The 26,357-nt window shown below is 37.1% G+C and overlaps 1 protein-coding gene across 4 annotated transcripts in view; it reads right to left on the bottom strand.

Moving 5' to 3' along the window:
* The window catches only part of MDFIC (MyoD family inhibitor domain containing), a 52,195-nt gene that overhangs the window by 23,554 nt on the left and 2,284 nt on the right, over nt 1-26,357 (bottom strand). For all 4 annotated transcript variants that reach the window (XM_042018068.1, XM_042018067.1, XM_042018070.1 and 1 more), the window contains exons 2-3: nt 26,025-26,180; nt 14,611-14,742 (exon numbers count right to left, since the gene is read on the bottom strand). In XM_042018068.1, coding sequence (XP_041874002.1) covers nt 14,611-14,742; nt 26,025-26,115 — 223 coding nt within the window. In that variant the 5' untranslated portion in view covers nt 26,116-26,180. The remainder of the gene's footprint in view (nt 1-14,610; nt 14,743-26,024; nt 26,181-26,357) is intronic.

The raw sequence follows: 26,357 nt of genomic DNA, 5'->3' as shown, positions 1-26,357 counted from the left end.
GTTATTATTAATTTTTCCTTTATAGGGCACAGTGGCTTGTAAAAACTGGATCTGAGAACTAAATGATCAATGCATTAAGAATCAGAGAATTAGCTTTTTGCTAATTCTTTAAGTAATGAAATCAACCTATTTCTTCAACACAAATAATTAGCAATTTCCTAAATGTGAAGACAGTCCCTGAAATGATGAAGGGCACTAGGAGTGCAATACAATCCATCTCACTGAGGAACAGAATGCTTTGCTTCTGGAGCTCCAATTTTAAAAGAAAGTTTATCAACCACTAAAGGTAATTCAAACTGTTGGCATGACATTACAATAGTTATGCTATTCATACCTGCTACAACATATAGTTATACCAATGCATAAAGACACACTGGTGTCCCATGGAATTTGAGACATTAAGTTTCAAATATTTGAAACAGTTTTGATGCCACTCACCATTGTGTTACTTGCTCCCAAATAAAATAAAAAACATCAAAGAGAAGCTACAAACAACAGGACATCGCTTGCTGGGTATCGCCTCATAAGCAGCACAGCAGGATGCACCAGACAGGAGAGATAACCTCAATGTCATTAAAAGCCGTAACCTGAGCAAGTGCACAAACAGGTCCTCTTGCCTCCAGCACCTCCCGCTCCCTTCCTCAAAACCCCAGCAACCACTGACAAACTAGACTGTGTTTCACTGCAGGAAAGAATGTGGGATGGTGAGGCAACAGCTTCTCGGCCAAGCCAATTCAGCATTCACCTCTCAGTGAGAAGATATTCGGAGGTCAGGTTTATTTTCCACTGACCATATCTAACAAGTGTCCAGATGTCAAGATTACAGTGGTGTCTTGGGTGACTTTATGATGTATATCCTGTATCGCTGCCGTATGCCCAGAAATTAAACTAAACTAAACTCAGCTAAACTCATACAAAAAAATGTATACAAACTGGCTGTACTGGGTTTTAAAAAGAACTTGAAGGGAAATGCTTGGAATGAGCAATTCCGTTAATGTTCACTGCTCCCTTGATTTCTAGCCCTCAACTCATGTGACAGAATTTCAGAAGCTTCTAGAAAGTGTTCCACCTCAAATGTGATTGCCTGCTCTCAGTGCACTATCTTTTGTAATCTCTACCATTTTAAGTAATAACCAATTACTTAACTACTATTAACAATACTAACTAATTGCAGAAATCAAAAATAGGAGTGAAAACATAGTAACAGCAATAAAGAGGATTATTTAAAAAGATGGCTGGGAAACACAGAACATGAGTATAAATATAGTAATATATACATTGATAACCAAGTTTTTGATTCCATTGCTGCACTTACTTTCTCTCTGCTATTCTTTCTCACAACCTATAGCTGATGCTAAGCTTGGCATCAGCTGATACAAACTACCCCAGAAAACCAAAGAAAAAAAGAAAAAAAGCACAGCTGCAAGAAAAATGTAACAGAGGAAGCAAACGGACAGTAACTACAAATAACAAGCTAAAACTTGGGATTTTACATTATTAAAACAATAGCAGGGCAAAAACATCAAAAGAAAAAGGAGCAGGTAGGAACTGCCCAGAAGAAGACAGCACTGGAGGGGAAGGAGATAAAGAGAAAAAATACATTGTGAGCTGAGCCACTTCACTTCTGTGAGGGCAGAAAAGAGTATGGGAGAAGAAACAAAAAAATTCACAAGTAAAATCCCAGTAGATCTGAAGTATTTGCTACAGATTTAACAAGTAAGAGGAGAATTAAATGATAGATTATTAGTTGATAATCAGTGAAATATAACAAAGATAAACACTTCATACTTATACAGTGATCTAGCACTGAAGCAATAGCTCCCCTTCTGCTCGAGGTCAGAGAGGATCCTGGAGCCCAGGCCAAAAATCAGCCATTTCAGTAACAGCAGCATAATGGAAAATGGAAATTCTGTGTCAGAAAGCAGGGTGAGGGCTTGAGGTCCACAACAATAACTCTTCATGATCCAGCTTTTCATAACTGCAGACTGCATAGTTAACAGAGAGACTGCCAGTAGGAGAAAAAAGATGTGTAAACATGGTAGAGAGAGCAGCAAATGTCCACCTATTTCCTGATCCTGAAAAAGCAAAGTGTGAGGAGAAAGAGAAACAGCATCTATCTGCACAGACAACACTAAACACACTGAGAAGATTTAGTCTCTGTTATGGATGTTCTTCAGCTGCAAGAATTCCCTTATGGCATGCAGGGTCTAGCAGATGGGTACAGGACCAATCCACCTGGCTCCCATGCCCATGGGCTGGATGAGTGGGGCTTCCCCACCCTAAAGCACTCTAGGTACCCCAGGTCACCCCAGGTCACACACGGAAAGTCCAGGCAGAGCTACCATCACCAGTGCTGTCTCATGGGCTGCTGTATGCCACTAATGGACCAGCTCGACATCAGGACGACCCGGAAATGAGAGCTCTTTTTCCTCTTTTGAACTGTTTTGCTGTGCCTTGAAGTGATAAGGCACCATCTAACCCAAAATGTTTTTGTGCAAGCTGTACAAGTAACATTCTTGAGCATATGCTTTGAAAAGTGTTCTTATCAGAGTCCTTGAAAAAGCTAAATTCTCTTTTTTTCTTCGCTAGATTCAAAGCCACAAGCAACCATGGACTAAAAGGCTGAACCTCTGTATCAGAACTGTCTTTTCCCTTCCTCACCCCACCCCACCAGCAGTTTAACTTTGACTCAAAAACGGCTGTTTTATATGCTAAGGGAAAAGGAATATTTCAGAATATAAACCTTTTTCAACTGAGAAGTTTGTGTGTTAAATTCAAAACGGAATGTACTCAACATGCAATCATTGTCACCAATACTAAGCAAAAAAGGCAAATATTTTTTAGTTAACTGCTTATTTACCATATTCTACCAAAATTATCTAGGAAGACCTCTTTCTGACTTGGCTGGAAAAACCCACACACCCTGGCCAAGTTTTCATAATGACCTCCATTACAGGAATTCAACATCGTTATTAAAAAAAAAAGCTAAATGAACTTTTGCCTGTTGCTCATGGGTACATCCCTTAGAGTAGCACAAAAGTCAGACTGCTGACCATGCCCTGAAGACCGAACTTCCTGTAAAAATGGTGCACTTGGTTTCCGGAAAGGAAGCAAAGCATAAGCTGCTCAAACAATAGACAAGAAAGCTCTGATATCTGAGTGACACAGTTACAAATCTGTCCTGTTAGAAAAATACAGTGCCACATCATTGACCAACAACTACAGGCACAAAAATTCAGAGAAACAAATGCACTAACTCAAAGGAGAAAGCATCAGATTAGCTGAAGAAATAGATAAATTGTCTTAATGGGATGAAATTACCTGTAAAACATTTTTCTTTCATTCCACAACGGAGCTAAAATTCTGATTCTCCACTCTGTTCATGAAGCAAGATATAATTCCCTACGAAACTGTTGCGTCCAAATGATATTAACAGTAAAATACTAGTTTTTATCTCTAACATGCAGATAGGGATTATTCTCATTCCAACATGTTTAAAAGCATTCAACATTACCTGTGGAATTATTTTCATTCTCTATTAAAAATATTTCTTTCAACTTACAAAACTATGCAATTTGACCCGCTGAAGTTTAATTGGTTCACCTTTTGTTTAAAAATATTTTTAAGTAGCATTTGAATTAGAATTAGCTCCATGCTTTGAATCGTTGCTTCTTGCAACACAGATTTTTTTTTTTAAACCATTTGTTTTGTCTTATTTAGAAGGCATACTTCTCTTTATTCACAGAAAAAAAAAAAATCCTTCTGCCCACTAATCACAATTACTTTTTTTAATGGAGTGCAGAGACAGCAGTGAAATCTGTGCTATGTCAGTATTATTCACAATACTGAAAAATGCCCATTTATTGATTTTAAAAACGTTTTGTTACAAGGTTTTGCAACAAGCTGAAGGATTTCACAGAAAAGAAACAGCATTTTAAGTGAAAGCATTAGAATTTATCTACTTTTTTTTGTCATTTTACAGTTCAGGAGCTTTAAAAAGTCACAGCTGAGACAGCAAGCTTCTCTTACCCAAAAAGATCCAACATACAGCATAGCATAGATAGCAACTACATCAAACACAATCCTTGCTGCTTATGTAAGCCTTCAGCCACACAAAAGCACTCATGGCATCAGCAGCAACAGCAGCACCTGACCAGGCTGGTGATGGGTGAGCCAAACTGCTGCCTCCATCCCCCTGTGCTATGCAGCCATTCCCTGCAGGGTAAACATCTTGGCCTCACTTCTTGCATTTCTTGGCCCCAAACAAAAACACTTAGGAAACCAAACAACTTAAACAACAGCTACAGGGACAGAACGACACTGTTTTTAATACTACCTTATCCACTCTGCTGAAAAGCCTGCCAATCTGCCATTTTATTTGCCATTTGGAGTTAATTCCAGCACCCTTTTCTGTCATGTTCCTTCAGTATAACTAGCTACATTTTACTGTGCCATAATGTTTTCTGAGGCTGGTAGAACTAACAACTCACAATGGGAATATTTCCCTACCACCTTTTATTTAATTAGCATTATGATAATCTAGTCAGAATTCCCTGTTTCTGTACAGTGAGGTACTGAGTAGCCAGACTACTTGAAAATCATCAATATTTTATTTTTAAATACATCCTTTTTATTGGCATTCCCAATTTTCAGTCTTTAACTTTTTGCTTTTGTCGGTAGCTACAAACTAACACAGGTTAATTTTTTTTATTTTATGAAAATTTAAATCACATAATCACATGGCTCTAGAAGCTGATTTTCATAGTGTGTTGTAAAATTTAACAGCTGGGGTTTTTGCCTGAATTGCACAGCATCTTTACAAAATGTTTAATTCACTGTTAATTCTCCAATAGTCAGATTACTCATGCTAACAAGAAGGTTCATTGCTACTTAAAAACCAGCTTAAATGTTGATGTTAACACATGGATGCTGAAACAGGCTTTTGTACTGAAGCACTTTAAAATATTTCCAGTCAGCCTCTAAGCACAACCTTACTCATTGCTTACAGGTATGTCATTGTAATGGAGAAAGAAGCAGGGAAAAAAAGGGCTGTTCAACAAACGTAAGAAAAATAGGAAAAGGGGGCACCAGAGAAAATGATGCTAACAGAAAAAATAAAAATGGCTTGGCGTCAGAATTATTATAGGGATGGGTCAGTCTTTTCTTTAGTCAGTCTTTTGCTTTATAAGACCAATATGGGAAAGAGGATACAGAATAATTTATTAAAAATGGGAACAAACCTTCAGCATTCTTCCAACTTTGACTCCACCATATCACTGATACACACCCTTTACTTTCTTCCAAAAGTACCCTAAATTCTAAAGAATTTTTTTTAAATCAATACTTTGAAGTGCCATTCCATTATAGCCATCATGAAATGCACTTCTAAGTTTTGAAAGCAAAGTGTATTATTCTATCAAAACCCTCCCTATTCTATCAAACATGCCTTCTCTCCTTTTCCATAAGGACCTGTTCCAGAAATATTCAACCAAATATTAATAATGAGACCTGAACTTCTTGCCCTATTCCAGCTATCACAGCAGAATCCCTGGTGTGGATGCAGATGTGATAACAAACAAAAGCTTTTGCCAGGCTGTTTTCTCTTGTTCAAGGAGGGAGCATAGCACAGCAAATGGGATCTTGCTGTTCTTCTCAAAATGTTAGAGTAGCAGATGCTCTGTAATAATGCAAACAGTCAAAACCAAATAGTGATTTACTTAAAATTGAGTCTGTCAACTAAATTGTAAGTAAAAGATTCCTCAGGCAAAACACTATGCTACAAATGAGAATCAGAAAATCAAGTGGACAGAGACAGGGACATCAAGAAGACAGAAGTACATCAAGAAGAAGTACATCAAGTAACAGTCAAAGGAGTGGAACAAGAGAAGTAACAGATAAAAAAAGGTACCTTTTACTAGAATTCCTCCTTTAAGAAGTGTTGTCTTTTTTCCCCTTCCATATTTCCAAAGTTAAACACTGTCTTATTTGTCGTAAATACAAAACTCACACTAGTTGCAAGTTTCCAGGATTTGATCCAGCACAGAACAGCTTACAGAAGGGCTGTACAGAAGAGTCTCATGAAGCACGGAGATCTTTACAGCTACTTCAGCTGCCTTAATGTACACTGCCAGTTACTTCATAGTGTGATTAGCTGAATGATCTATTACTATACAAAAATATTTACCAATACTGATTTTACATTATAAATATGATAGTGACTCATCACTAAAAAGTCATCACACATTAAAAAGAATATATATTGAGGTAGGGAAGTACTTCACAAAGTAATAGTTACAAAGTGACATGGGAAATACTAAATGAGATGGTGTAATTTGATAAAATCACCTGTAAGAAAACTAAATGTACATTATTCAAAGCTAGCTCTGTATCCCACCTCATCATCCAAATACTTTTCTGCATCACCTCTGTGAAAAACTGAGTTTGATCCCTCAGACAAGCTTTTCCAGGCAGGTTAATCCCAAATTTTCCACCAAAACTTGATTTCCTTCATTTTGAAATTTTAGCAAAAAGAGCATTGTTCACTGATCTCCTGTATTCCTGAATTGTACAGACCTAAAAGATGTTCCATTCTGGTTTGACACTGCCCTTACAGACAATTCTGGTCGGCATAATAATCTTTCACTGCTCTTCTGTCAAAACGTGCATTTTATTTCAACTCGCAACTTATGGAATATGGTCAAAATATGCACCTGTCCTACAAAAGGAGATGGGAAAATGTAGATATCTTCTAACTGGCTAAGAGGTTTGATTTTTGAAGCTGTATTTCAGAGTTACCCATACCTGAAGACAGGCTTGCCCGTGATCTGTCAAAGAATGGGCAAATAGTTTATGCTGTCTGTCAGTAGCAAAAACTTGCCCTGAAGGTCAAATCTGACTCATAGGCCATTTTTTATAGGTTTGCCTAACAGTTTGCTCTACTTGGCTTGTCTCAAAAGCAAACTTCTTAACATTTTATGCAAACATTATACAACCTTAAGTCTGAGCTATAAATCAATAAAACTCACTTAAACTTGAGGAACCTCTGCAAGAGGAAATAGCCTCTTAGTTGAAATTCTTCTGTAACTAACATTAGCATTGCTAAATTTTCTCCAAACAAGTGTCATAATATTTATAGTTCAAAGCGAAAACATGATAATTGAGATACTGCATAGCACTTGAGGGAAGATAGTTTAGAAGCAAAATTTAAGCCTCTAAAATTCATGGGTCCAGACAAACTCAGAATTTCAAAAGTTGTTGGGTTAGAATGCATGAGTTTGCATTTTATAATCACAAACTTCAAGAGCAGTCTCCACCCAAAAATATGTTTCTCACATGCCAGAACACTACAGTTCATTCAAAAAGAGTTAAGGCTCAGGTAGTAAATAATTAATCATTCTCTTAAATCAAGCTTCAATATATCTGGAGGCCTACTTCATCAGTAAAATGATTTAACAAAATTGGCATTAGAAATAGCCTGAGTGACCACAGCTGTTTGACATTTTAATGTTTTTCAAAAGGGTCCTCTGGGTTTGGATTATGAATAATTTTTTAGGGGAAAACAGCAAACCACACTACGCAACATACCAATAGGTCATAAGCTCCTGTCTTTCCTTGTCTTTTATAAAAATTCCTTCAGGGAAAGGTACTTGTGGGTACTTTTGCACTATAGATATCATATTGTCAGAATGCATAAGAAGGAAGCTGTATTCAGACCTCTCTTTCCTCCTGTGTAGCTATATAAAGAAGAAAAATGTTTAACCATGATTACTTAGCTAAGGCTGCTCCTGTGACCATGAGTCCCTCCTCCTCTTTCACTTTTTTATCAGTAAATAAAAAATTCAAAAAGATTTTAAAACTATTTTGACTCTTAAATTTTGAAGAATTCATTTAATTGTTTTGATGTAAACACAATATACAGTACTACTTTTGAGCTCTATAAACCTACTCCGTGCTTTTCACACCCATGACAATAAATACAAAATTAAATCTAAAATGGGAAAAAGAGAACTTTTGCCATGGTTTAAGTTCATGACATTTTTGCCAGCGGACAGGTTCCTAAAAGTATGTCTTAGATGATGATACTTTCTCACACTTTGTAATTTAGTGTTTTCTTTGCTAAATATGGCTAACTAAATCCTGTTAGTACTGAAAACAGAAGACTGAAACAATACTGACTCATTGGTTTGGTAGTATAGTATTTCACATACAATGCAGTCGAGTTTTATTATTCTTCCTCTAAGGAACTACTACAAGCATATTCTACTTTTTCCCCTATATGAGGAACTAATCAGAAAAAGAATGTAACTGTTCTTTCCCATATAGGCATAACAGCATGATTAATTCTGAGACAGTACCAATACAACACAGGAAAATATTCTGAAATTAAGATACAATTTACTTCAGGCCCAAACACAGCAAGCAGAGCAATCTTCACATTACTTAAAGAATTTCACCTTTGTCTGGTACTGATGATTACTGCCATCCAAACTTCCTCAGCCTCAGACCATAAATTCAGATAATGTTTTGAGAGTCAGAAGTAAAATAAAACAGAAACTAAAAGGCTGCAAGAAATTCTGGCTATTAGTGATATGCAGAATACATACATCTATCTTACGGCCATCTGGAATAGTTTAAAGTTCTCACTGAAGTTTGACTACTGTACTGTAAATGGATCAACAGCAGCAAGAAGTTCATTTCTTGACATGGAGTGACAACAGAATATAAAAATTCCTGATCTATCTCAGTCCATCATTAGCTGCATTTCCTTAGAGCAATCAACGTAGAGTTGAAGGGAAGACGCTACACAGAAAACACTTGCACCTCGCACCAGCTCTGTTTACAAGGGACTACTAATTTCAGCAACACTCGCATCATTTCACAGTGACATCTGTAAACACAGAATTCACAGGACCAATTAGGTTGGAAAAGACTTCTGAGATCATTGAGTCCAACATATGACAGAACACCACTACATCAACTAGATCATGGCACTAAGTGCCATGTCCAGTCTTTCCTTAAACATCTCCAGGGATGGTGATTCCACCACCTCCCTGGGCAGTCCATTCCAACATCTGATCATAGTTTCTGTGAAGAAATTCTTCCTGATGACCAATCTAAACCTGCCCTGGTGCAGCTTGAGACTCTGTCCTGTTATCGTGGGAGAAGAGACCAACCCCCACTTGGCCACCACCTCCTTTCAGGTAGTTGCAGAGAGTGATAAGGTCTCCCCTGAGCCTCCTTTTCTCCAGGCTAACACCAAAGACTCAGTCAGACTCCGAAGACCGTAACTGTAATGGTACAGGTATCTGTGAAAATCCCTCTCTGCCCAGGAGAGGGTAAAATGAAAATCAAAGGGAAAGGCTTTGGTTGTGCAACTCACCAGGCCCCTAAACAGGCCTGAGAAATTTTTCAAAGACTTTTGGAGGAGCTGTAGTAAGAGAACTGCCAGGTCAGGGGAGAAACCGAAGCAACACAGGCTAGTTCTCTGCTGGGGAGAGGATTAGAAAATCTCTGGGACAAGAGTTCTCAGGGAAGACCTCTACTCCTCTATTACTTCTACTAGCCAGATTTCTCAAAGATTAATCTTTTTTAAAAGAAGGTTCTAAATATCAAATACTGTGCTGCTGTATAAATATTGAACTGATTAAATTTTGTTCATTCATAGGTTAACAGATTTTTATACTTGGGTGTGTTTGGAACACTGTGCATAAATCACTTCTTTAACTAATAGAATACACTTTTCAAACTCGGTAATATATTTTGCATAATTTCCATTAATCTATCCTGCACAATTTCTGTAGTCACACACTGTTATGCTGCAAGAAGACTGTATTTGTCATACTTTCTAGCTTTGAAAAGAACCATTGCAGTTAACTCAAGCACTTTGCACTATTTTATAGACAGAATAAACAGGACCATTTGAAATCACAGCAATTGTAAGATGACTGTGCATCATAGAACAGACAAGAAAAGGTATCTGGATTAATATAAAACAAAACAAAGAATTCTAACAGCAGATTATCTACTTCTTGTTGGAAAAAAAAAAACCAGTTCCAAACACAAACAGCGTAACTTAAACTATAGAAATCACTCACTTAGCCAGACAAAGAAAGGAATCTCCAAACCTTAAAATTAAATAAATAATAATGTAAAGTGAAAAGGTCAACATAAAAATATAGAAAACAAAAAGATAAAAAATCTAGGTTTATATTTCAGAAGAATATAGTAAATAAAATAGTTGCCACAAGAACACATAAAATTGTTTGATCCCCACAGAGCTGAAAGAAGCATCCCTTTCTCTGAAGAACCACTCTTATCAGGAGGGTGTTCCATGGACAAGAAAGAGGCAATTGAAGCTAGAAAATGATGGATAGCAATGACCTTTCTATCTGTAAAACATGGGCATATTTTAGGTATTTAATCTTGAGAATTGGATTATTATTAATCAATTATTCATGACAATTTGAATCTATGGTAGATGTTTTTTGTTTTCTTAAATATCACATAGCTAAGGTTCTGCTTGAGAACCAGAAAGGAGATTAAATCCTCACAAGCAAATAGTGTTGAAGACTGGCATTTTATTCCCTCCTAAACATTCCTTTCCCTGCATAGCAACACACATTGAAGATAACCTAGTACCCCCTGCAAAAATCCTGCCTAAATATTCTAAAATCCATCTTTACAGCCTTTTTTTCTCTAAGAGGCAAAAAATATCCCATACCACTTCAGAGAACAAAGCAGAGCATTGTAGTAACACAGAGCAGCAAAAACTGCTATGGCTTCATTCCCACAGCTACAGGTTACCCTGATGCATGTTTTAACATGCACTCCTCCTCACTTGCCAACAGTGAGTGATAACAGAAGCAGAACCACTCCATTATGGGCCACCAGACCATACAATGAAAATAAGCAGAAGGTGTTTGCAGATATTTAAAATGCACTGCCAAAAAAGACAGCAGATGGGGTTATTCTAAAGCTCTTTTGAAAAGCAGAACCTCTGCAGTCAGAAATAAAATAAAAAATATGTGTGCATCTGTGAAGGGAAGGAAACAGGTCTCAATATTTTCTTGAAGAATGACTGTACTGAAAAATAGATGTATTTCCAACTGGGGGAACCACTATGGAAAGACTCTCACTCAGATCCTAAAACTGAAGGATATGGATAGCAGTTGCCACCTTGTGATGACTAAAACCAATTTAACACACATAAAATCAGCAAGTAATTGGCAGTTTTTCCTGTTCTCAAATACTCTGTTAAAAAATGTACACCTTATTCCTAGTCTAACTGAACTTCTGGACATTATCTTGAGTTCTCCCTTTGTCTTGCTATAGTTGAAGAACTGTCTTACCAAATTTCTGTTTGTTGTGGTATGCTTCTTAGGGACTAGGCAAAGCCCCTCTTTACTCCCCTTGTTAACACTAAACAGATTGAATTCCAGGAGGTTTTCCACAATAAGGCATGTTTTCAACTACTCCAGTCATTCCTGAGATATTTGTGGTTCTCCCCTGACCCTTCTCCAACTGAACAGTCTTCCAGTTAACAGTTATGCAAGTGTATTCACAATTACGACAGAAAGGTAATACAACTGCTTTCTTCTTCTATAGCCCTTCTTTGTTTGTATGTCAGTATACAGTAATCTTTTGATTCTCAAGCTGTCTTCAAAAACAATAAATTCCTTGGTTGAGGCTTCCCGTAAGATTAACCACTTAGCCAGGATATTATGAACATTTTCATTAATGGGGAGAAGGGATGCTCCAAAGGAGGTGGGGAAAAGGCTAATTCGGAGAAAATCTCTGGAGGTTAAAAAAGGGAGCTTGCAAAAAGGACTGAAAGGGCAAAGCAAGGTGAATGTAAAACATCTTACTGTGGAAAACGGGGGCAGTGTTTTAATTTATTGATGTTGCCTGGTAAACTGAGTTCACAAGTGCAAATGAGAAATCATACATAATGAAGTCATTACAGGGGCTCTAACAGTGGACTTCGTTGTTAGTGTGCCAGTAGAACTGACTGATTAATCTAATTCCATATAACAGCAGGATAAAACAGCTGCAAACAAGGAAAACCTTGGAAATTAAATGCTGGAAACATTTATAAAGTAAAAGCTAATGGTAAGACAAATGGAGTATGTATCAGCTGTGGGGATGGAAAACAATCTGTATGGGAAAAAAGGAAACTGAATCACTAAGATAGTGGTGAACAGTTGTGAAGTACGCGCTGTCTAAAACAATTTGAAGAAAGAGTTTTAAAATATAGTGTAATAATCAAAACACTGTTTATTCCAACCTCAAACTTCTTTCACTATGCAACAGTCTGCAAACTTTAGTTTGGTGGGGTAACAGATCTGGTTGAATCAAGACCATTCTGAGCTACAATACTTATTTTTTACATGAAATACCTAAGTAATGTTTCTGATAAGAAAGCTTCTCTTTGCTGCACTTGTTCTAGTTTTCAAACTTACATTACTAGGTATATTGCGTTGTAAAACGTCTGCAAACTACAAGATGTATAACTGAGTCAAGCACTGTTCCTCAATTTTTAAAAGAACAAACTTCCCTACTCATAAGTCCCTCCCCCCCCCAAAAAGAAACCACCAAAAAAACCCCAAAAAAACCTGCTTTGATTTTTGATTTCGTAATTTTTGTTTCTTCCATCTGGAAGACTTTATACTATATATATATATATATATGTAAAAGTTACCTGAAGCAAAGAGAGGTTTGCATCATAGCATCTAATCAAATATGACTCATAATAAAGCCTCTACTACACACTTATTAAGACTAAGTGTTTAAGAAACTTACAGCTTTCAGCTAAACTTGCTTTTCACAAACTCAGAGGTAAAGCTACTCGTGGCTCCAGGCTAAGGACGGTCATGCACACTGGAACAGTACCTTTTACCTCTACATTTTATCCGATCTTTGCCCTGCTCCCTGTTCCTTTTTTTATATATAATTCAGCAGCAAATAACCCTCCCATCACAGAGATATAACTACATATAATCATCAAGTCACTTTACCAGGGGTTTCCACTATCTGCTGCAATTTCTACTATATGTTGAAAAAAAGATATCATTTCCTCACACTCCCCAGTGCAGCCACTGCAGTATGTCTTGGTGAGGAACAGATTAGAGGATGTACAGCATCACTCTGCAGTCCTTGGTCCTTCCCTCCATAGCTCAGGCATGCTGCTAACTGCTATGAAATAAATCTGCTTTCTCATGGGTTTGGGAATAAAGAAGCTTCTATAGGAAGAAGGAATGAGAAGGAGGCCATTCCAGAAGCAGAAGATGCCATACACACCTTTCCATATCCTCAAGATAACCACAAAGCAATTGTTTGTCGAGGGACAGTTAGGTCTAAAATAATAATCTTTTGGAACTAAGTAAACTCTCAAGGTGTGCAGGACAATTCTCCCTGTTTGTGGTCCTTTAAAAATTATTTTAAATTGTCAGATAAATATCTGGTAAGGATCTAGGTAACTATTCAATACATTAGAGGTGTAAGTATTTACTGGGATTAATTACTTAGAAAAAAAAGGATTAACGAAGATTTGGAAAGAATTTTAAATGCTAACACAAAGTTCCAGAGAAGTTGAATGTAAAGATAAGACTAAAAAACAACTATGCAAACTAATAAAACTAACGAAAAAACAACCTAAAAAGAAACAGATAACTGCAGCAAAAAATCACCAGTTTTGACAACAGCAGGCTCAGAAATATGAATTTACCCCACTTTCTACAGTATAGTATGCACTGTAAAGAGAGACTAACCCTGAAATGTGTGATCAGATGCCCTCAAGAGAGCTGGAGCACCACTCTGCATTTAGTCCATTTTCTTTCTGAATACACCCTATAATTAGAGAACAGTTCCTCATGCTGCCCCTCCCTTGAGCAACTAACGTTCACGCACTCACAGAATTTTAGAGCAATATTACCTCTGGCAGTGGACAGAAATATTTTTGCCTTAGGAGAGTTCAATGGATAGCATATGATCTTCAGTCCAACACAGGACAATAGGAATAATCTTGCATACCTTTTTATGTTTTAAAGCATACAGGACATACACTAGAAATGTGGACCCAAAAAAACTAATTTAAAAACTCCACAGTTTTACAGCATAGGTCTAAAACCTTATCTTACAGCATTCTTCTAGTTTTGAAAAGAATAACTACTTTAGGATTCAAAACTCTTAAAAAACCTACAGCTGACCAGTACTCAGTGCATCTGGAAGCAACTGCTTTCAGCATAGTTTACTCTACTGCTTACATATATGTATAACCTGGGAAACTGAGGGTGATGACACCTAGCACAGCTGCATGCATGCAGTACTAACTATAGTACTATTAATGATAAGAGAAGAATGCAACACTAAGGCTTTGAAAGCGTAGATGCTACAGAGGTCTTTACCACACTGCACCACTCGAATCACACCTTTCTTTATACTCGTTGCTTGTGCATCCTGACAGGAGTCAATCTGGGAAATAAATTCAGTAGATGTGCATTATGGTTGCAACACAATTGCATTTGACACACATTTAACAGAGTCAACAGGCAGTATCCCATTACACTGTGAAAGCAAGCCTCAATGGCAGCAATTTGCTCTGGAAATACTTACTTCTGATGAGGTCACCATCAGTGCGATTTCCCCAGATGGACTGCTCTTGTATCTCTGCTTGTATACTTTGATTACTGCAAGGCTGGTTTATGTCTTTATCTCCTGTCACAGTAGTCTCTTGGTCAGTTTTTCCTAAGTCAAAAGAGATTTCAAGATATTAGTTTCTACAGTACTTTTTCTCTATGTCAGCAAAATGAATTTTTGAAAATTAAAAGTAAGAGGGCATAAAATATAACTTGTCCTAGCATCCCCTTTTGTTTCCTTAGAATTAACTTACAATAAAGTTGATTTTCCATTTGTTTGCTGGCCTAGATCAATATAATTTCTCTTTAAGAAAGACTTTTAGTCATATTGTACCCAACTGTGCAAAATAATAGCAGCTTCTGTAAGGAATTATAGGGGGGGGGGGGGTGTTTTCTTATTTAGTTAGCTTCCACGAAATTTTCATATAAAAATTTGAATAGCTTTGTCACACACAAAAAAACCATTATTTTTTACCCACATAGTAATTTTACAAAATTTTGTTCTCTATTTTTTTATAATTATACACATAATCAAAGACAAATATAGTTGGAACTTCAAAAGTGATTAGTACAAAAAATCAGAAAAAATTATTATAACACAATTACCTATTTTTCATTTTAAAAAATAGTTTTTAAAAGCCACTGCTGATTAAAAGTCAACATTTAGTCATTAATGAAAAGTATTTCTTCTCTCCAAGTATACATAAGATGCAAGGAAAATTCCATAGTAAGGTTATTTGAGAGATTCTTCAGCTTATTTCACAATGTAACAGATATTGTTGTTTTGATGATTTTGCCAGTTATCACAAGCAGACCAGAATTTCCTCAAACCAAGGTAAGTGACGGTTTACATCTTCACTGTCATTAATGTTTTAATAATCAAAGCCACACACAGAGATCTTTTTGTTCTTGATTGCCACAGATTTTTCCTAGTGGCATTCAAGGAAACATTTTCAAATCTGGCATTACTTTGTTCACTATTCACAGCAACAGATTATCAGTTTATATTATCTTACTCAAGGGATCTGTAAAATATTAAATGTTTTCAGTCTCATGTATTTCTTTTTAGTATACCTACATTTATTATTTACAGTAAATCTAAATGAGCAACTGCTGAAAAGTCTGTTAGCTCTATTTATTTGTTTCAAACAAGAACATGTTTATAAATCCCATATTACAATGAATCATACTGTATCCTCCAGTAAAGCAATTATTCCAGTCCTGAGACACAGAAAAATCACTTTTTGCTACTATGACATAGTAAAGGTTAGTTTTTCATGTAACCCACAGCACTTTGATTTTAAATCCTAACTTTCTGCCTTTGTTATCCACCCTATTAAACTGAGGCACTGAACATCACTCAAAACAATATATGCCATCTTGTGTGCATAGTAGCATATGCCTTCAAGCACTGCTGCTCCCCTTCTATCAGTTTCTACCTCTGAAATGTCTGACCTAGCTACCTCCATGGTACGTCGCCCTCAGTCCTCCCTCCCAACCACTTGTCCATATTTCCTCAAGCCCATCCTGAGAGGAACTGTTTCTCTGGGATTGGCATAGTTATTGAAATGAATGGGAAGATATTGACTTTAATGAGTTTTGCCCCTTGCACTGATGACTTAATCTTACCTAGATACTCATCCTATTAACATTAAGAAAACAAAAACAAAACCACAAAACCCCCGACAAAAAAAACCAACCCCTCCCCCCCAAAAAAACCTCAAAAAAACAACACCAAACCAAACCAAAAAAAACAACAAAACCAAACCAAAACACAGAGTTTTTCAACCTCTTTGACAGACATCAGATACAAATCATTTCTGCCTGGTATCTATCAAATACAAATTGACCATATTGAAGTATGATGATTTAGCCTCTGCAGTTAAGTATTAGGTGCAAATGTGTTTCAAAAGTGTTTGAAAAGTGTTCTGGAAGGGACTGAATAAAAATAAGTTGTGTCCTGACAGAGCTAGTGTAAAAGCAGTCTACTTTCCACAAACACTAAGCTTAAATGACCAATTTTAGGAGATTTTGCTCTTAAATTACTTTACTACAGCAATGACACCAAAATTATAATATGTACCCAGCAGTGCTAGTACAGACCCGCAGAGTAGCTGTATAGAATTCTCTTGTATAGAATATGACTTTGCAGAACCCTATTATTTCATGTAGTAAACAATGAACGGCTGTAAGGAAACAATAATGCTAATATTATGGGGCCCTCAGTGTTCCAGATTACATTTTTATCTAAGAAATCTGAAGGAGTGCAGAATACAATCAGTCATCATTATTCATACAAATTTATTTTTCATCCCTCTGCTTGTTTTCAGTTCAGTATTTTCTTATTTTTTTCTCACTATGTAGGCTGTATGTGTATTTTTCATGTGCACTTCTATTATTCTAACTGGATATAGTAAACGGCCAGTCAAGACCATGTAAACAATAGTAGCAGTTAACAAGAAAGAAGAAGCAATATTAAAAAGTTTAAAAGAAACAATGTTGCAATTAAACACCAAACAATTTTTATAGGACGTTCGAAACAACATTAATTATCTCTTCTTTGATCTATTGAATTCACATGAAGACTTCCCTGTAAATGTGCACAACAGAAACCTGCACCATTAATCATGTGTTTGGTATCCTTCTTTGCATGCCAGAATTGCCCACTGGAGCAGCTGATCCTGGTAGATGCTGCTCTGTGGTGCGGTGAGCTCACCCTGGGCACCAGCTAAGGACCACCCAGCCTCTCCTTCCTTCCCCAGCCCCCAGCAGGACAAGGGGAGAGAACAGAAAGACCCAAGGGAGGAAATTCATGCGTCAAGATACAGTTTGTAAGTGAAGAAAAGAAGAAGGAAAAGTAGAACAGGAGATGCAAAGGCAATCACCCACCATCTCCCACAAGTAGACCGATGCCCAAGCCAGTCTCTAAGCAATGGCTACCTCCCCATAAACCTCCCCCTCTGATTTTATTGCAGAGCATGACATTCTATGGCATGGAATAGCCCTCTTGTCAACCTGAGCCAGCTGCCTGGATTATGTCCCCTCCCAACCCCATGCCTACCCACAGTCTAGTCACTGTAGAGAAAAGTGGGAAAAGAGAGAACCTTGACTGATGCTGTGCAACTGCTGCTCAGCAATAGCCAACCCACTGGTGTGCTATCAACCCTGTTTGACTCACTGATCCCAAACACAGCACCACAGAGGTTGCATTGAAGAAAATTAAACCCATCACACCCAGACTTAGTACAACGGGGCTTTAGAAATAGTAGATCTTACGATCTCTTTATTTGACCATTTTTTCATAAATGTTTCTGATGCATCAGACCACTGAAAACAGACAAACACTGGTGTCTTGATTCATTGCTTTTTCTTGAATACGTACCACATCTCAGTTTTTGTACAAAGGAATTAACTGATTATTCCCTTATAATACACAGTTGATAATGGGATCGTATTTTCTTTAATACTAGAGGTCCCCCTAAAACATACCAATTACACCCAGTCACACACGAAGACAGCCTCAAGAACATTCCCATCTTTTGTTGATGCCATTACTTTTACATTAGGTGCCTAAGAATAGTCACAACAGTAGTTTATGAAGAATCAACACAAAGACCTTAGTCTGACAGAAATACTAATGGATCTGGCCATAGACAAGTATGACTTTTTTCCACTGCATCTTCAAGTAAATTTGTAACACTTTTCTGTTTCAATCAAGCTTACCTTTAAGAATTCTTTTTGTAAAACTTCCTTAGTATTTCAGCTTCTGCTTCCTTTAGCACACCCTTCCACTCTCATGTGGCTAACCTCCAATACTGACAGCCAAGAAGAAAAAGAGATGCTCCTCTTAACAGTTCAAATAATGGAAAGAAAAGACTCATTATGTTCTGAGTCTGGCAGTGCTAAAGTATAAATCCAATCTCTCTTCAAAACCACAGTAAGTTACTCTAGGTCATGCCACAAAAGAAACACAGCCTTCTTACCTACCACAGTTCAGCCCCAAATCAGCAACTTGTGTGGCTCTGCACTTCCCCTAAACTAACAGCAGTGCCAGGGCTGAAGAGCTTCTAGTCAAAAGCCCCAGGGAGTGACACCCACACAGAACACCCTGTGGTTTATCCTGAAGGTAAGCATAGACAGAAACTCTACTTGTCCAGAGATTAATGCAAGTTTAAGATTTAAATAAGTAAGAGATATGACATGCTAACAAAGTATAGAATTGAGATGACTAACAGCCAAATAATATCTATGATACAGACAACTGGTAAGCCACTTAGTGAAAAAAAATTAAAATTTTAATCACATCTCAAAATTATTGCTTCATTAAATAAGTGAATAAAGTGAATTATTGCTTTTTCTCTACAGAATTACTTAAGTATTCATAAATCATTTTTATAGTACATACATTCATTTTACCATAATCGTGTTATATTTATTTTTTAAATACACAGCAATATATATATATTCCATAGAGTAGAGACTTGTTTTCACCTTTGAGACTATTGTAATATTGAATGTTAACTTTTGTTTGAGTTTGGATAATATGCCTCTGGTTACACACACTTCTTTGCAACGTGACAAATACATTCTGCAGGACTCCACCAACTGAATGTCAGCAGTCTGGATTAGCAACAAGGCTACTATTACAACAGCCCTACCAAAAAGAAAACTTAACAAGTAGTCAAAGCTGTCAAGAAAGACCTCTGTAAATTAGGCAAAAAGGGTATACTGGGCAATCTCCCCCAATTTCTTCCAATTCTATGTCTTTGGGAAGTTGCTGGAACATACGTCAAACTAATTCCTGAAAAATTCTTAGACCATCCCAGTGACTTATCTCTCTTTTCACAGCTATATTTATGTATCTTTCTCTATAATGTAGAGGATATAAAGTGGAGGTGAAATTAATACACAAAACTGATAGAAAGTACAAAAAAGATAGGTAATGGATGCGTATTTGCAAGACACACTTCAAAGAGCTCAAGTATTTGACAAATAACCAACTCCTCTTCTTCAAGTGCTCATCCATTTGTACATCCATACTCCAGCTGCCCCCAAGAGCTCCACCACATCATCTTATTCAGAAATGGGTCTCTGTGTGTTCATACAGATGGTATCATGTATCATGAAGTAAGTAACATACACAAAACAAAAATGCAAACAAGTTCCCACAATAAGTGGATTGCATGTCCCCAGAATGTGATTGGCAGCTGATTTCTGTTCTTTAGATGACACATAACCCTACACATTGACTCAGTCATCACTTCCAAGAATGTGAATCATAAGAGTGCATGACTAGCAAAATGACAAACTGGACTTGAGAAACAGGTTTAGAGCTTGTCTATAAAATGTACGAGTTCGTACATAAAATGAATTTAATGAATTCTGTTGCAACAACTGAAGGCTTTGCTGCTATGACACATCCATTTTCTGTTCACCAGCAATGTGGTGGACTGCCTTTGGACTCCAAATAGTAAAGAAAAAACAACTGCTGAGAAAGGTTTCTGGAAACCTGAGTGCATCATTCCCATCAAGGAGACAGAAATAAGCAAAATGCACTGGCACGGTGGTCACTGTGATCTCGAAAACTGCACTCACAAACAGTTCGACAGTTTTACGGCTTAGAGGCGGAGGAAAAATTTGGAAGCATGGGGCAAAGTTTACTTAGGCACCTGAAGTTGACCCAGTTGTTGGGATGAATCCTCAGAAGGCCTGAGTTTACCCTATAACAAGCAGATGCAAATTTAAAAATACATGTGCAAAGTTCAAATCATCCCAAATGAAATTTTGTCCTTCAAAGAAGAGAAAAATTACAAAAGAAAAACAATTGTCACAAAACATAAACACAAACGCATAAGAAGATCTATGAGGAATAAAAAAGTCAAAGAATGTTTCCAAAAGGAAATGTAACAATCAGTTCTCTGTCTCAAGCCTACAGTTGTTGGGAGGGACTAAAGAGCATGTGGCAAACACTGCACTTCTAACACTTCCTCTGTTCATTAACAACCTTGCTGGCAAGGAATGCTACTTCCTGCTGAAAATTCCACTGTTCACAACAATAACACAAAGAAATCCTAATAATACCACATTTTACAATGTAATCGTTAACAGTAACACCTACCATCTACTTCATGAAATGCCTAAAAGTTTTAGGCATTTTACATAACAAATAAGTTCAACAGTTTGTGTAACAGAATGCCTATTCCAGCATTTGCCTGAAACAATCTCACTTCATTAAGAACATCTAATAAACACTGATAATCCACAAATTATGGAGTTGGAAGCATCCAATTAGATGTTTGATTGTTTTAAAACTAAAAAAAAAATTATTTGGATTCAATTTAATTTCAGTGGCTTTCCCTTAAATGTCTTGTTGCAACTTTCAATGGCTTCAGAAGTGCCACAGAAAAAATTAGTTTCTCAAAATTAGAGCAATTTAACTGAGCAGTTTTTTGGGAAACTTACAAAGAATTTTGCAGGTGCAAGCTATGGTATAACTATGAAAGTACTAGAAGTTCGACAGCTCTGAACAAATTTGAGTCATGATAAAGTAAAAATGAACAGCAATGTGAAAATAGGTATTCTGCATTATTTTAAGTGTTATGAAGGTCAAACACATAAGTGAAAACTTTTCAAAAATAATCACACTAATTATGCAGTCAGTTATGAATGTATGCCATTCATCCAAAGAAGTTTCACATGTATACAAAACCAGTTTCATGGAAGGGCTAAGCAACACTTGGCAGCTGCGGCTGTATTAGTAAAAGCATGGGCCAATAAAACTGGGCCTGTACAGCAAGAGTTAACTTTAAGGATATTCCATATTATACATGTTCCAGGGGCTTTCTACTTTGAACTAGTTCTCAGATTTAATCTCAAAGATTGAAGGCTTACTAGTGGCTGGAGTGTACTGGGCACATTCCTGCAGCTTTCAGATTATTTTGTGCAAAAGGAATCCCATCCAGGTCACGCCCTAGGATCACTCCACAACGCAAATCAAAGTAGAGGCGAACAGATTTACTTCAAAACTGCATGGCTGATCCAAATAAAAACAGAAGGACAACACACTCATTGCTGGATGTTACTTATTAGGAAAAAAAAAAGAAGCGTTATGAAGCAAAGAGAAATCTAACTTCTGAGAGCCCAGAGCTGAACTGAAGAAGAATTACTGTGATATAAAATAAACCTGTGATACAAGATGGAACAAAAATATTTCAAACTCGACACAAGACCTTTACAGTCAACTCTATGAAATACAAGTCTATCACACCCATGTGGGCATGAATCACTTCACTGGAACGGTATGCACGTGAAACTGAAAGCAGACATATACTTTCATGACAACTAGAGTCAGACGCCTATTTACCAAAGTCTTAGATATTTTAGCCAGTAATATTAAATAAATGCCTCAGTACTGCCACACAGCAATGAAACAACACAGATTCTCTCAACTCTTGTCTAATAGCAAGAGACAACACAATTACAGAGGAAATATTTGGTAAGTTTGAGCAATCTGAGCACACTGGTTAAACACTAAAATAAAAATACACTACTCATAACACTGAGGCGTTGCTGGTAAAGTGGAATAATTATTGTGATAGCAATCATTGTTGCCCCAAGAACGTCCAAACATTCCCTGCATTAAGTCTTTTGTCACCCAATCTCATGTAGCCATCAGATTCCTATAGTGCTCCTCATCATGAAAACAGTTAAGCACAGAAAACATGATGAGATTAGAATCACATTCTTGAAGAGGAGTACTTTGTACATTTTCTGAATAGAAGTATTAGTTGCTGCATATGGTTTCTTGAGATAGCAAATCAGAACTGCATCTCCATCCAGCAACAGTGAGATGATTTGCACCAGAGAGAACACTTATGGAATCTGACCCTTGATATTTCTACTAGATTTCTCCATCCTCCCCACCCCACTAAAATAAAAAATTAATGTGGATTTCCATCATGTAAAGAGTAATCATAGTGAAATTATCAGTCTCAATTTCATAATAAGTTAATTATCATAATAATTATTGTTTTGATTTTCTTTCTTAATTGAGAAAGCTAAACATTATTCCTTTGTTATTCTAGGTTACAGTTAGTTACCAAAAAGCAAAGATAAAAGCATTCCAAATAATTTATAGATGACAGTCCTGCATTTTCTAAAATGTGGCCTGATTCTCTAAATGTAGTTCCATGTCCACTGAATTTCTCTCTTGTATTCCATAGTTTATTCAAATGCAGAGGATTTAATCAAAAAAGTCTACCCATAGTCCAGGCAATAATCACACCATAGCCTCTGATATATGAAATATTTTCCTTAAAGCAAACAGTCCAATGGTCATGAATTGACACATTCCTTCCTCAGGGACATTATTTTGGTAGCTACGAGTTGAGAAATACCTGATCACAACCAAATTAAAGTGGTCTGAGCAGAGGCATGACACTATTTACTGACTACATAATACAACTAGATGTAATCATAATTTGGTTCCAAGGTCCATGAGCTACAGGACAAGAAAGAGGGCATCACCAGGATCTTGAACAAGGCTGCACAAGTAGAGCTACACTTTTGGAAGGATGTGGCAGAAATTAACATGATCACAGAAATGGTTAAACCTTCCACCCTGCAGCGTCTCTTAGAGCAGCAGACCCCACTGACACAGATAATGGTTTAAAGACTGAAGTTGAAATTTGACATTGTCAAAAAAGAAAATGCTAGGATTTCATCTGCTCTCTCTCACAGCACACTAATTGTATAGGGGTGGTGTCCAGATTCTCACTAATATTTATGCATTTATTCAAAAATGAACTAACAAGGAAGAACAGTGATGGGGGAGATGTTGAGAGAACATATTGGTCAAAGTAACACAGAAAAATTCTTTTAAATCATGAAAGCCAGAGCACACAACATCTGTAGGCCAAATTATGCCTCAACCCAGTTTTCACCATGTCCACAACTGATGAATATCCCTGCATACTGCCTAAGCTTTATTGAGTTTGTCTGGTCTTTAACTAAGTTGTAGGATAGCCATTTTTGAATATGCAAAATTCAACTGAAATTTCTTTTCCCTTCATGGAAAAATACAATTAATCTTCAGCATCTGCATGTATATGACAGCAAGCAAAAGGAGCACTTTGTATATCTGGATTTCTTGATGGTACCTCACAGAACTACAGAAGAGTGAAAGTTTGTTCCCAGGGTATAAGGTATCTGTATCAGTTAAACAAATATAAAAAGCACATTAAAGTATGCTGTTAAAAATGAGAAATTCCTTCTCATTAGACTGCACTTAATACTTTATTATACATAGAAGATAAGCCATCTTTTCCTGATTAAGGAATCTTTAATTCTAGGTCAACCCAGATTTCAAGTATCTCACTGTAAATAGATGAAGTCATTTATAGGTCAATAATATGAACTTCAATCAAAGCTTTTAAAACTATCACCAAATTCTAGAGAAGTCAATGTCATTTTGGATGTCCTGGGGGTAGAATAGAAGGATAGGGGCTGTTGAAAGTCCCAGACATACTATCTTAGTTCCTCAGCCCTGGAATATCTGAATTACCTTACCCTGTAACCACACACTGCAAAGCTGACAACAGAAATGCTGGAATATAGACTGGAAATGTTATGAACTCACCTTTTCCTCTTTCCACCCCCACTTCCCCAACAGACTTAGACTAGAAAAAAGCAACAAATATCCACATTAAGAATCCATATTATCCTTAAATCTAAGTTCATTAGAATAAATTTATGTATTTGCCTGCTGAATTCTGTTACAAACCAGCTTTGTCTATATGTGGACTGTATATAAGCTTTAAAACCATGTGCCTTGATAGGTGTGGCCAGCGCGCAAACTATAATCATAATGTTTGTTTGTACCTTACTGATCCCTAAGAAAGCTGTGAGGTTTAATTGTGTCATTCAGATTTTCTGTGCATTACTTGTCAGGGACAGATCAGTATTTCTCTGCTTTTCATTAAAAAAAAGGGCATGTATTTACAATCATACATAGGACTTTCACTTTACAGTGAAAATTCAGTTTGAAGTGGCACTGTGAGAACGAGACCCCTTTCCATGCTATTAGTTCACTGACTTATAACTTCAGCAACTTTGATGTATGGCCTACATGCAGAATTTAACCAGTGTGGCCAGCTGACCACCTAAAAGATAAAAACACCACACTGAAAATAAACACATATCACAGGTACTGATGGTTCTGGCAAAAATGTGATTCCAGCAGTTCAGTTCCGCATGCTTGATCTTCTGCATTTAATCTTTTTTATTATTATTTTTTACTGTTTAGAAGTAATGAGTCATTCTCTAGGACAAAAAAACCATCCAACAATAAGATAAGTATAAGCCAACTTGCTGTATCTCCCTGCCAAAACATTTTTTACTTAGCTACAGATACTTTCTGGTTTCTGAAAGGAGTCTTCAACTCTGATTACACATAGCTATTGATTTTCCTAGTTACAAAAACAAGGCTGCATCTTTAATCCACAGTTGCACAACTGTGTTACCAGGCTCTGCTCCAGTTAACCAGTTATGAATAAAGTTACAGTTCTTGAACAAGATTATTTGTCTGTTTTTCAGAGACTGTTCAAACTCCTGTGAGAATTCTGGAAAACCATAGCTGTAAATGAATAAACAAAAAAAGTCTCATATTCACAGACCAGGACTTGACCGGCAAACAGACTTCTCAGTTTTGAGGATAATCTGCAATATACCTTGTCAAACTTCCCTACATGAAGGTGATCAGGGTATCAATGTATTTTGTTCAAATAAGACATAACTTAAATAATTTATCTTTAAGATGAAAGTACTTTTAAACAACCTTCTGAACAGCTGATAGGAAACAAGTTATATTCTGAGAAACTGGTTTTAGCTGCAGCGTCACAGAGTAATCTAAGAAAAAACCAGCAAAGTGACCTCCAACCTCAACAATGCTCTTGCTATTGGATCAAGCCTCCATAATTTACTTCAAGACCTGGAAGGACAGCTTCACAGGAAAGAATTTCTAAACACAAACAAAAGCTGAGAAAAACAAAAGCAATTTTTAAGGAGCAACATCTGCCTCTGAATCACTGCAGTTTTTCAAGTACTGAAAATCAGTGCTGAGAGTAGCGCATTTCTTCCTTCTTTTTTTGTTTTTTTGTTTTTTTTTTTTTTGTTGTTGTTGTTGGTTTTTTTTGTTTTGTTTTGTTTTGCTTTTTCATTTTTTTATGGGAATTTCAGATTAAAACAATAAAGTGGTGAAGTGAAAGCGCTACAGAGATACCCTAAAGAGGAGAGGGGAAAGAAAAGAGGGGTTAAAACCCACAAATCAAATCAGTAAATGTATCATTCAAATATAAGGCGTAACAATTACAGAGAAACTTTAAAGCAACTTACCTCGAGGGAGCGAGATCAAAGAGCTGTTTTCAGTCGGAGCTTGCTCTGGCCCTCCAGGCCCCGGAGGAAGAGGCTCTCTCACTTGGGACATCTGCCAGCTCTCTCCCCGAGTAACAGAGTGCCTGCACCCCCCTCCAACAAAACTAACACGCGACCCTGAAGGAACAAGCAAACGAAAGGACTCGTTAATGTATTTTAAGCAGAAAACTCACGGCTCGGGGCGAGGGACTGAAGAGGGACAGTAGGGAAGCGGCGGCAACTTTGCGGCGCGGCGGCGGGCGCGCCCCCCGCCCCCTGCAGCGAGCACCCGCGGGGCCGGGGGGCGGCGGCCGC

Source organism: Corvus kubaryi, unplaced genomic scaffold, assembly GCF_017639235.1.
Source record: "Corvus kubaryi isolate FWS band 111438036 unplaced genomic scaffold, C.kubaryi_AGA036_p1.0 137, whole genome shotgun sequence".
NCBI classification, from domain to species: Eukaryota; Metazoa; Chordata; class Aves; order Passeriformes; family Corvidae; genus Corvus; species Corvus kubaryi.
Note: the sequence above shows the minus strand (reverse complement) of the source record. Positions and strands in the feature narration are given on the sequence as shown.